Consider the following 13,436-nt stretch of genomic DNA (forward strand, 5'->3'; position numbering starts at 1 on the left):
GTTATGAAATATGTACAGCACACATTCAACAAAAGGGCAACAAAGCTTTATTACTTAATTCATTTTATTACTTAGTGTTTCTCATTGTTCCACAATTCCTAATTTCAGACAAAAAAAACAAGAATGCAGGCATTCTGACAAATAATCCTCGGAGCATCCATGCAGAAATAGCTTTTCGGCAACTCAGAGGGATAAATCTCTCTCCACCTCTTTTATCACATCAGGGTATGGCATCTCCAACTACACAGATGTACCAGAGCAACCCGGATGAGGGAAGGTAAAACTATTCTGTGTTTTAATATCATTTCTCATCATTAAAAAAAAACACTCCCCAAATCTGCTAGTCATGTATAAAAATAGGAAATATTGTGTTTTACTATTATTTGCTTACTGAGAGCTGGGAAAAACTGTCAGCATAAGGCTTCTTCTCCCACAATCACCCAACTTTCCCAAAGTCCTGTGTATTTAGATCATAATTCTAAGAGGCTTAGTAATGGCTGTAGAAGTAGAATAGTGCTCATCTAATACTTATATGAACACTGAAATAAACACTTGTAATTGCATTCTCTCCCAAATCACTTCTCAAATATGCAAAGCAGTTCACTTGTATTTTCAACAAGAGAAAAATTCAATTCTGAAATCACAAAGCCCAAGAATTTTTTAAATTCTTCAAGCCTCTCCTCTGGGAGAGGCTAGCCCTAGTAGCCAGCTCAATGCCTGAGAACCTGCAACTTCTCATCAGGAATCCACTCTGTTGCTCAACACCTGTCCACCTAGATTTCCAGTTATTTCCTGTCCGCCAGCTTCTTGATAGCCAAGCTCCAGTCATATATCAGTGACCAACTCAGCAGCAGACCTAGGGTAGGCCTGGCTCTCGCTCTACTGACTTCCCTGCTAGTCTGGTCACATTCTACTGACTCCTTAGGATAACCTGATTTTTAGATGTCCAAGAATAGGATCACTTTCTCTGTTGTACTGTCTTTTTGAAATTGAACACATAAAATTTTTTACTGCAGAATTACCTTAATTAGCTGATCCATTAAGAAAATAAGTCATAATTATTTGACTCATAAATATTTTATTTCTGATAGAATTCCTGGCAGTACTTTCCAAGATCAAATCAAATGAAACTGCCTAGAGAAATGAATATACACAAAGAAACCTATTTCTGTTTAGGAGTTATACAAAAACTAGCAGACAGAGCTGGTGAAAAAAATATATGAGATAATCGTGTTACTTATTTTACTGAAGCACTTCAGTTCCATATGAAGATAATCTCTATCACCCTGGTTGAATTTTATTTAATATCACCCCTCTTAAACTCTCATTATGATTACCTTTATTATTTATTTGAATTCCTATATTAGAAAAACCATGAACCGTTATATCATACAATTTGAAAAGATAGAAGTGACATAAAACAGAGAATCAAATATTTAGTCCTAGTATTGGAAGCATTTAGTTACAAAATCTTATTGTAGCCTGTCATATTAAGATACTAAAAAAGGCAATTCTAGTAAATAAGTATATTTTATTTGTTGAATATTTATTTAGTTGGAGTTACCTAAAACTAAAGCATACATTTCTTACCAAACACAACTATTACTAAAACAAGTTGAACTTTGTTCACTGAGCTACAAATTAGTATTTTAGGACTATAATTGGGAAAAAATACCTTAAACCATATCTTCCCTAGGATTTGTTTAGAGATGCAAATTATGGGCATCAGTAGTACTTTCTAAAGGTGGCTAAGAGTTGGTGCAACCATGTATTCATGCTCTAAGAATAAAAAAGTACTATTTCAAATAAAGGATTTGTTAATTGTACCCATAGTAATATAATTTTACAAGCAGTTTTAGGCTAAAAAGGACAAACTGAGTGGACACATTTAAATTCAAGACCCTTAACAATTGTATTTCACTGGAAATAATTTTTCTAAAACATTATGCTGCTCGGACAGATCACAAATCAATCATATATGGTTTTGAAAAAAATATGGTTTTGAATTACATTGTTTTATTAAATATAGTTCTTTAAATTAATGACTAACTTGCCAATCATATTTTTATATAAATGGCCTGTATGATTCATGAATTATTCTACTATAATTTTCCAGGTATTGGTTCAACACTGCATGTAGTTTTCCTACTATTTTAGATGTTCCTTACATGAAAATAAATTTTTACTAAAATGTGTGTATTTTATAATCTACCTGGAAATAGGCTGAAAGATATTTTGGAAACTAATTCCAATGCATACGCAATAATTTGTATCTTTTCGTCTTTAAACGCTGATGTTTATGAAGTAATTATGTAACATTTAAAATTTCAAACTTAATAGATTGATTTGATACTTCTTAATGGGTGGTTTTTAAACAACTATTGCTCTTAGGTGGAAATAAGATCCTTTGTTTAAAAAACAACTATGCAGTTCTTAAGATGTCCAGAAGATGTCTTTGTTGCCCTTTAGTTTTGACAACTGCTTTCCTTGCAGTGCTCCAATGATGGTCTGTTCTCTGTTACTAACTTGGTATCATCGGCTTTTTTCTTTTATGATTTTGTATAAATGAAATACTGAATATATGTTGCTTTTGTAATGACAATTATCTTTAAATAATAAACTGGGTGGGAAAAGTAAATGTAACTGTCTTTCACTTAGAGAAAAGGAATTTTCAAGAATTAGAAAAGTATGAAGCAGGAAAAACATACCTCATTATTCAGCATCCCTTTAACATTTAGCACACTTTCTTGTAGCCATTTTTTCTATGCATTTGTAATATATTTGAGATCTATCATTTGATTTTTATGTACTATACATCATTAAATTTAGATATATCTTACCATTTTATTGTAAATTTTTAATTATATCTGAATTTCTTCTTGAAAGTAAATTAATTTGTAATACATATTTTTTTTTAATTGTTTTTAGAGAGAGAGAAGGGAAGAGGGGAAGGGAGAGAGAATCTTAAGTAGGCTCCATGCTCAGCACAGAGCCCATGCAGGGCTCAATCTCACAACTCTGAGATCATGACCTGAGCCAAAATCAAGAGTCAGATGTTTAACCAAGTGAGCCACCCAGGGACCCCAGTAATAATACATAATTTGATAATAACACGAAAAATAATGTGAACATGTACTTAGGCATTGCTAGGTACTATACAGAAAACAGACATGAATCCAACCTTTAGAACATTTTGATATGAATACATGCTAAATAATTTCATATAAAGCAATGAGGGAGATGATTACTAGCATAATTTGCACAGTTCTGAATCTTTTCTGCCATGAGAGCAGATGACACTGACATGATAGACAACATGCTCCCCTGGGAATGCTTAGATGGGTTAAGCCATTGGTTATGTGCAGCTCATAAACAATAGCTAAAACTTCATCCCTTTCCTGTTTGACAAAACAAAAAGATGTAATTGAACACGAGGGATGTTTTTATAAGAGTGACTTTAGATCTGCCCTGAATTATTTAAGTAAATAATACACACACTGAGGAATTTAAGTTATAGTTATAAATTTTTTGTAACATACTTCACAACTGATTACGATAAAACAGGCAAGTAGTACTTTAAATTTACAAACCACTAGCCCATATTTTACATGGTTATCCTAATAACCCACTCTATGGAGTAGATATGAAATGTATTTTCTCCATTTATAGATAAAGAAATGGGAATAAGGAAAAGAGTAGATATCATATCAAATCCTAGATTTTTTTTCAACTCCCAATTCATTACTTTTTCAATTACTATGAGTGAATCAACATTTAATTATTATTCATGTGCTATGTAACCAGCTGTCATAGAGCCCTAATATATTAAAAACTGTAAACTATCATTATCTTCCAGTGTATTTAGCTTAGGGAAAATGCATAATTTCTACAGTAAAATTAGTCCTTTGCTCCCAGCAAATGTCCTGATAGATTTATTTTGTATGTAGCCATATGCATGGATACATGACTTGTTTTAAATTAAAAACAATTCCACAATGAGGAAAGCTAAATATTAGGGCACTTTATAAATGAGGAGCCTACAATGCTGAACTGAATATAGACAATATCGAAGTGATCTTTCAATTTCTATATATGAAGATTGACTATAATTATTCAATAAGAAATTTATTATTTACTTCTATTTTTATAGTTCTAGACTTCTCTGACTATTGACACAAAATTAACTATGGTTGTGAACATAGTTTTGCTTAGAATATTTAATGTGCACTGCATATGTATGTTTGTAGGCATTCATGGCCAGTTTTAAAATAATCCTTATATTTAAGTAACATGCCATTTCATTATTTATTCGTATCTTTCATATATTATGAGAAGTGTTTGTTTTAGAACATTAGATCTTATTGTTAGTCATGCTATAGGCTCTTTGTTTCAATTAAATGTTACGTAAAAAGAAGTAAAATATTTATAGTTCTATAAGAGTAGAAGCAAGCACTTATGGCCAAGTTCTGTTGGCTATTCAATGAATCAGATCAAATCAATTATTTTTATGAGGTAGAAACTGGCTGATTTGTTAGATTCCTCTGTTATAATACTTAGAGCTTCTGGATGACTTCCAAGTGCTTACTTGCTTTCTTATTCATCTCTCTGTGCTTGCCTTCACTATTGAATACTATTTTTTAAGATTTTTATTATTTTTTTAAGTACACCCAACCTGGGGCTCAAACTTACAACCCCAAGATCAAGAGTCTCACTCTACCAACTAAGCCAGCCAGGTGCCCCTATTGAAATAGTTTCTTGTTTTGTTTTGAAATAGTTTTATTTTTTTATTTTTTTTTAAATTTTTTTAAATTTTTATTTATTTATGATAGTCACAGAGAGAGAGAGAGAGGCAGAGACACAGGCAGAGGGAGAAGCAGGCTCCATGCACCGAGAGCCCGACGTGGGATTTGATCCCGGGTCTCCAGGATCGCGCCCTGGGCCAAAGGCAGGCGCCAAACCGCTGCGCCACCCAGGGATCCCTTGAAATAGTTTTAAAGAAAAACTGTACAAATTGCAATTTTAGGGGGCACCTGGGTGGCTCAGTCAGTTAAGCATCTGTCTTCAGGTCAGGTCCTCAGGGTCCTGGGAGTGAGCCCCAAGTTAGGCTCCCCACCGGTGGAGGGAGTCTGCTTCTCCCTCTCCCTCTGCCCCTCCCCCTGCTCGTGCTCTCTCTCTCTCTCTCTCTCTCTCTCAAATAAATAAATAAAATCTTTTTAAAAAATTGGAATTTTAGTTCACAGTCGCCTTTAAGAACTAAGTCAAGAAGTACGCGGTTATTTTTTAGTAATATTTTATTTCCAGAAGTTTTTATCTTTTAAAAATATGAATTATAATATTCTTTATTACTATTTTTATTTTATTGATGAATAAAAATGTTTTTTAATCTGGGCATTTGGGTGGCTCAGTTGGTTAAGCATCCAAATCTTGATTGCAGCTCAGGTCATGATCTCAGGGTTGTGAGGTCCAGCCCAGCGTCAGGCTCTGTGCTGGGCATGGAGCCTGCTGAAGATTTTCTCTCTCCCTCTGTCCCTCCTTTCCCTCATTCTTTAAAAAAAAAGAAAGAAAAGAAAAAGAAATGTTTTGCAAACTACTGAAAAGACACTTCTCAAAACCAAATTTGTGGGCAGCCTGGGTGGCTCAGTGGTTTAGCGCTGCCTTCAGCCCAGGGCATGATCCTGGAGTCCCGGGATTGAGTCCAGAAGTCGGGCACCCTGCATGGAGCCTCCTTCTCCCTCTGCCTGTGTCTCTGCCTCTCTTTTTCTGTATCTCTCATTAATAAATAAATAAAGTCTTTAAAAAAAAAAAAACAAATTTGTGCATTTTTTTCTCTCTTAAATTTTTGTTTTGGTGAGGATTTTTCCTTACAATTATGATAAAATGAATGATTTTATAGCCAAAACATGAAATGCAGTAACTTGAATGTAGAATATCCAGAGGGACACCTGGGTGGCTCAGTGGTTGTGTATGTCTGCCTGGAGTCCCCGGATCGAGTCCCACATTGGGCTCTCCATACAGGGAGCCTGCTTCTCCCTCTGCCTGTGTCTCTGCCTCTCTCTGTGTGGCTAGCATGAATAAATAAATAAAATCTTTAAAAAAGAAAAAAAAAGAATATTCAAAGGAATTCAGAAGTAGCTTTGAAAGTGGTAATCATCTGAAATCAAATTAGTAACCATTTATGTTTTATTTATTAGGCCTTTCTTTAACTGTATGGTCTCTTCAAGATATCAAAAACCAAATCATCAACATCATCATTTTCTATATAAAATACATGTGATTCTGAAATGCTGTTTAAAATTAAAATAGATTTTTCTTTTTCTCATTAAAAATTAGTATTTCCGTAGGCTATGGATAACATTCTAATTAACTTACAAATGTTTAAATATATTTCATACCAAAAGAGTTAGATTTTTAAACATTACAAAGAGGGGGGAAAGGTTAGTGATGATCTTACTATTTTTGTAAGCCATTTTTGGTTACATTTATTTTTAAATAACATCTTTATTTTAAATTTAAAAAATAAGATCATGTGGTATAAAAGCTGTAGATTTTAATCAGGGACCTGCATGTTTTACACCTTGCTTACTATAAAACATTCTTTTCTAGAAAATGTTTTAGTTCATTTTAGCAGTTTAGCTCTACTAAACTTTAGTTCCATCTTTAATTATAACATAATTATAATCTTTAATTATAGCATAATGCTCCCTTTCTCTTTTCTTCCTCCCCAAAATGTTTTGCAAGTATGTTTCTCAAAGATCAACCAAAAGAGGCTAATCTGTAAAAAAAATATATCAATAACATTTTTAAGTTTCTAGTTATTTCTTATTTCTTCCCATCATTTTGACTGAAAACAAGTATTTACAAACACTGGTAGCCTACTTTCTTATGGTCTTTCACTTTTTTATGAAGTGCTTTAAAAGAGTTCAATCAACCTTAATGATGGTGCATTTTTAGTTAAGGAAATAGAATGGGGAGAAGTCAATTTGAGCTCCCAGACGAACAAGTGTCTTGAGAAAGAATAGGCATAAATGGATTTAGAAAACAGAGAGTAGGAGTAAAATGCAGTGAGCAGAGCACTCAGGGAAGCCAGATACAATGGAAAGAGTAAAATACTGCAAGAGCTTTTTAAGCTACATACAATTGGAACAATGGACTTGATCCAGCCATCTATGTTAAACTGTTAAAAGGTGAAAAGCAAGCTGGAATTCTATAAAGAGTGTTGAGGAACAGTAGAATGAAGAGCTTTAAATCTAAAGAGAATGAATGCAGTCATTCAATAGGATGGAAATGAAGTCAAAATTGGCATATTTCCCTGGTTAATTTACCTTGTGAAGGACTCTGTTCAGTTTTAGATATTAAGCCATTATTAGCAACAAAATAGTCTTTAAATTGCCACCTTTGGAGTTTTTAAGCAACAATATAGTGTACATCTGTGAATTTCATATGTACATACCACATACACATATACATGCAAATAAAAATACAACACATAGGTCTCATATAATTGTAACAATTTAACATTATAGACTACAGCAATAAGTACACTATATATGTCAAACTTACCATTCTTTAAAAACAAGGCTAATTTAGAGTTAGTGACAAAGATGCAAGTGTACAATTACAAAAACTTGAAAAAGAAAACTAATTTAAAATAACACATGTAACACATAGAACAGAATACTGTGGAGTGATTGAATGGCCTAATGTTTTCTTAATTAGCCGACAGTCAATCAGAAAAAGTTTTTTTTTACATTTTGAGGAAACTTTTATTGAATGTATCAATATACTTTCCTGCTTTGGTAACTAAAATAAATAAAATTTTATTTTCAATGATTTATAGTGAGAGCCTCATGGTGATAGTTGTTAATAATTTACAATTTTACAGAAATATAGCTGAAGAAAGTGTATAAAGTATGTACTGAGGACATAACCTTGAAAGTTGCTTATGGCCAAGAACTAATATCGTATTATATTACTACTATGTTTTGAATGAAGGTATATCTATGGAACCAAATCTAAAACATCTGTAAATAATTTAGAAACTGAGTAAGACTAAAATCCAAACATGTATTAATGTTAACAGGTTGGGCTATTTGTAAACTCTCAAAAAAAGAATTAGCCATATAATCATCATCCTTTTTTCTGTTATTAAGTGCTCTACATATTTATTTATTCTATTTAGACTTAGTATTATTAACTGACTAATATTGACATTATCAAGGATTTAAACAACAGCTACAATGGACTTCTACAACACTGAAGATTTCTTAGTGTCACAAGAACCGTTTCAATACAATGCTAATTTCAGGTTTTTTTCAGTGCATCGTAAGAAAATAAGAGTAGAAATATGTACTTACAACATGAGTATTTTGGTTGACTTCAATACTTAGAAAAGAAATCATCAAAAACAGTTATTAAAGATCATAAAGGCCAAACTTAATTTTTAAAGAATATTATTTTCATGGCAGAAACAAAAAAAATGAAAGAAAATTAATTTTTGGTTGGAAGCCATTTCTCTTATAACTCAGAAAGTGAAGTAGTTGTTTCTAATGTTAGATGCTGCATATTTTTTATCACTTTCAATCATATTCAAAAGATCAAAAAAGAATACTATGATAAGCCTAAATGAGGAAAATCAAGTGAAAACAAAGCAGAATATTGGTATCAAGGTAATTTTATTCATATTGATTATAAAGAAGTTTACCTCCCTTATTGGATCATAAACATTTAAGTTATTTTACCCAGAGAATAATTATTAATATATACTGTTTTGTTTCTCACTGAATTTTATAATTGTATTTATTGTGTTTATAATGAGTCCTTCAATGATATGTGGTGGGAAAAGAATAAAAATGATTTTTTAAAACAATTCTAAAATCTACTCACTAATTTAACTGATGGTATAAGATTATTTAAAAAATACTAGAAATTTATGGGCCTATAAGTTTTTAAAAATTGATACTATTCCTTTGATATGTGTCACTTTTTCATGTATGTGTGATCAAGCCTACTACAGCTAAATGGCCTATATACTATTTTTTAAATATTTTTATTTATTTATTTGAGAAACAGAGAGAGTACATGCACACACCAGTTGGGAGGTAGGGGGAAAGGGAGAAGCAGACTCCCCATTGAGCAGGGAGCCTGACATGGGGCTCAATTCCAGGACCCCAAGATCATGGCTGGAGCCAAAGGCAGACACCTAACCGACTGAGCTACCCAGGTACCCCTAAATGGCCTATATATTAAAGAGCTAAGCACATGAATACTATTTTGGCAGAGAATAGAAGATACACAAGTAACAAAAAATATATATATAAATCAAAGAGCTGTCTTTCCACATAGTAGATCATTTCTAGTTCATGACATGATACTATTATTGTTCTTTTACATTTATAAAATAATAATTCTCCATCTGGGAGACCAAAAACTCAAATATATACTGTATCAAATCTTCAACTGAACATATCAGTATAACAAAGAAAACAATATCAGAGCCAATTCCATGATCTATGAAATTATTTCCCTAAGAATTACAAGCTTAGAAGACTTCAGGGACCTGTCATATAACCTAAATAAAGGAGATCAGATAAAACAAAAATTAACAGCCAGAAATATAATTGACTGCACTCTTACTAAAATAAAATGTGCTAGCTTCCATTTGCCCTTCCAGATATACTCACCACCTTTTTCCTACGTTGTGATTCTAGAGAATGACTCATCAATTGACAACATCAATTAGGGTTCTCTGTCTCTCTATCTGGCAGGTGGGTTTAGCCAATGGGAGACACTGGCAGTATATGAAAGAAAGGGAGAAGAATAAAATTTAGGCTTTAGTAGTAATTCCTTTACAAGGGCCCCAGCTCCTCTTGGGCTCTCCTAAAACTCTGGATTCTAGCAAACTGAGCCCTCCTCTTACCTTCAGGCCTAAGGCGGTTGCAAATTTGTAATGTTTCACCAAAGCTGGTCTTTTATTATTTGTTACTCATCTGTTTGGAACTGATACCTGACATCTTTTTCTTCTACAGCAAGATGTTAATGTGAGGTTGGAGTTGTGATGTGCTACATGAAATACAGACTTCAATTCTGGGAGCCATATTTTTAAATCAGCCTCATGGAAAAAAAAAAAGTGTTCCCAAATACAGGAACTTTAATTATGGATAAAAATCTTTGCACAGTATTTTTACATATTACTCCTGCAAGGTCTATAGAATTCTGGTACTCCAATGTCACTTTATTTAATTTTCAATTCACTAAATTCCATTTATAACTATTCATTCTCATTATCAGTATTGAGAAAACTAACTGCACAATTAGTTCATATTCTTAAAGTTTGAAATCCTGTAAACATTGAAATTTAGTCTTAAAGTCCATAATTTTAGAAGTGTCATCAGACCATCACTGATTTTTCTGGAAATTAATTTCAGCCTAAGTAAGGGGGCCAGACTACCCTTGTCAAGTTTGCAAAGATTAAATTTCTCTAGGATTGAGTAAAGTAAACCATACATCTGTGTAACTACTAATGAATGTCTTTCCCGAGAAATTTTCAGAGCATTTAGATGTAATATCTGCCAAAAGGCTGTCCTTAAACAAATCTTCATTTGTGATCTGAGCCAAGAATCTTGTGGATAATTTGCACAAATCAGTTTTCCTGGTTGAAAAAACTCTCTTCAAAACCATGCTTGACTAAGCACCAAATCTGTTGTGCAGTACAGCAATCTATAGCATTGTGCATCCAGCTCATTAAGCTCCCAGCCCTACTCCACCGCCAACTGTACTGTGGCTTTTCCCCCCCTCAATTGTAGGTAATTTACTATTTTGGGCTAAAAGCCTAAAGAATTCTTTTTCTTTATTATTAAATCTTACTAGCTGTAGCCCTGTGCCATGCTCCAGAATTTTTCTGTTTCCTTTACTGGTAACCAGTATTTAAGGTTTATGGTTAGGTCCTCCTCTGTGGTTGCTGATGGTGATTTTTTTTTTATTGTTTCTGTTGTTGTAGTTGTTATTTTGTTAGAAATTGGGGGACAGTGATTCATTTGCCTATCTTAATCTAGAAATTCTTAATGAAGATTTTCATGTCTTTCCTAAACACTTAAAAATAATTCATGTGTGTCTTTAATGTCCAAAATGCTGAGTAAAGCTATATCAATCTAAAGGGAATATAGTGTATTAAAGATTGGTTTTTATCAAGGTTAGTAGAAATAAAATGTGTTTGATTAGTATATTCAAGAAGTATATACATAGAAACTTTGAGGAACATTAGACAAAATGGGAAACCCAACAGAAATAAAGAATGTTTTGCATTGTTTTCAACCCAAGGAGTTGAAAGAAAGCTAAGGATGCTACCTACCAAGGATTAAGGTTTTGGTGAAGACTTCCTCATGACTACTATAGGTTGTCCTGGCAATGGGAGCCCCACCATATGAAAGTGATATTATGATGAAAACAAAAACAACCAAACTCACACACATGAAGTACATGAGAATTAAAGGCAAAATAACTTACGGTCTGGCTAGCTCTATATTGGGAAAATGTCTGGGGATGTTAAGTTTGAGTGTGGTTTATGCTGTATATAATCAGATAATGTAATCAAGTGTTATGTATCCATAGTAACTTATCCGTTGTACTTATGGCAATCATAACCTGGAAGAGTTTTTACATTGAGAAAATGAAGGAGCTTATTATCTTCCTGTCAAGTATAAGTTGGCTGGGGATTTAGGGAGTTCCAGTTCTTTGTTGTTTACATAGCTTTCCCCATCCTTTGCTATGGGCCCAGGTTTATTCTGCACAAATAGAAAAGTGGGATTAGAACTAAGAGTCAACACAGAAGTTCCTTGCTTCCATCAAAAATCATATGGAACCTACAAATAAATAGAGATAACTGATTGTTCATTGTGCTTTTCTCAGCAGAAGTAGACAATGCTACAAATAATATATCCATACAGTTTTTCCTGTAACTTTCACAAACGTCTCTACCATTTCCTTAACTTACTGATGAAAAGAATTTCTAATCAGGTTAGTGTTGGGGCTGCCGATGATAGGGGTGGGCACACAGGACCTGAACTTGAGATATGGACATCGGGACAGTGATTTATTTTTTCCACTATGAGTGTGAAGCCTCTGAAGGCATTTGTAGGCCATTAGGAATCTATTTGAAGAATAAAGCAATGCAAAACCAAAAGTGGAGAAAGTCCTGACGATGGTCTTTGAGCCTCTGGATGCAGTTTTTTCTTAAGATCTATCCTTAATCAATCCTACATGAATTGATAAGTCATTTGGGGAATTCAATTGCTGTCATTTGCAACCGAAAGTGTTCTGACATAGTGCAATGCATAAGATGTAGAAGATGATATCCTTTCTGTTTTGAGTTCTACAATTAAAGAGTAACGAAGAAATACAATTCCCCCACTTCCCACAATAGTAAGGATATTTGGTCATCAATTCATAAAACAGATTAGCTTTAAAAGTAAACAAAATGTAACTTCTCTTAGGATCAAAGGAACTATGGCCTGGGGAAAGAAAAGCTGCGAAGTTAATTGCTTGAGAAACTCAAAAGCAGGAGTAAGACATAGAGTAAAGCTATACCATAGGAAATCACATTTGATATAAGACTTTCTTAACAGGGAAGAAATAATTAAATGTTTCATAAGGGTTTTTTTTTTTTTAAGATTACAATCTGGCCTGTACAAGGTGGTATACAACTTAAATAATATAGTAATAAAAGTCAAAGGACCCATTACCCATCTATAAAATCCTAACTTCTCTGGACCTCTGGTTTCTCACCTCTAACACAAGCATCTCTTTTCACCCCTAAAATTGTGATTGAACATTAAAAGTTCATTTCAGTCTGACAATTAAATTTCTCGGCTACTACCAACATACACAAGCTTAGAAAAGCATGAAGAGTAAGTAGAAAAATTTCAAATCATAAATTTGAGCATAATGCAACAGAATTTGATGATATCAAATTCTTTTTCCAACCGCTCTATGCTTTTCATTGTTTCACCATACTGTACTTTTAAATCTATTAACTAGCCCTCTTTTCAACTTCTGATGCATATCTAGAAATCCATTCGTAGCTTCAACCACTTAAAAACTTTCTATTGTAGTAAAATATACAGAACACAAAATTTACCATTGTAATATTTTTTTTCAAATGTGGTGGAATATACATAAAATTTACCATCTGAACCTTTTTTTTTTTTTAAAGATTTATTTATTCATGAGGGACAGAGAGAGAGAGAGAGGCAGACACAGGTAGAGGGAGAAGCAGGCTCCTCACAGGGAGCCTGATGTGGGACTCAATCTCGGGACTCCAAGATCACACCCTGGCCAAAGGCAGGCGCTAAACCACTGATCCCCCCAGGGATCCCCAACCATTTTCAATTGTACAGATCAGTGGCATTGAGTACATTCACAGTGTTGTGTAACCATCACCA

General features: G+C 33.4%; 1 protein-coding gene across 3 annotated transcripts in view; it reads left to right on the top strand.

The window, feature by feature from the left end:
• The window catches only part of LRRC9 (leucine rich repeat containing 9), a 157,879-nt gene that overhangs the window by 121,098 nt on the left and 23,345 nt on the right, over positions 1–13,436 (top strand). For all 3 annotated transcript variants that reach the window (XM_038544856.1, XM_038544857.1, XM_038544858.1), the window contains one exon: positions 109–277. In XM_038544856.1, the coding sequence (XP_038400784.1) occupies positions 109–277 (169 nt within the window). The remainder of the gene's footprint in view (positions 1–108; positions 278–13,436) is intronic.

The sequence above is a fragment of the Canis lupus genome, chromosome 8 (genome assembly GCF_011100685.1).
Source record: "Canis lupus familiaris isolate Mischka breed German Shepherd chromosome 8, alternate assembly UU_Cfam_GSD_1.0, whole genome shotgun sequence".
Lineage (NCBI taxonomy): Eukaryota > Metazoa > Chordata > Mammalia > Carnivora > Canidae > Canis > Canis lupus.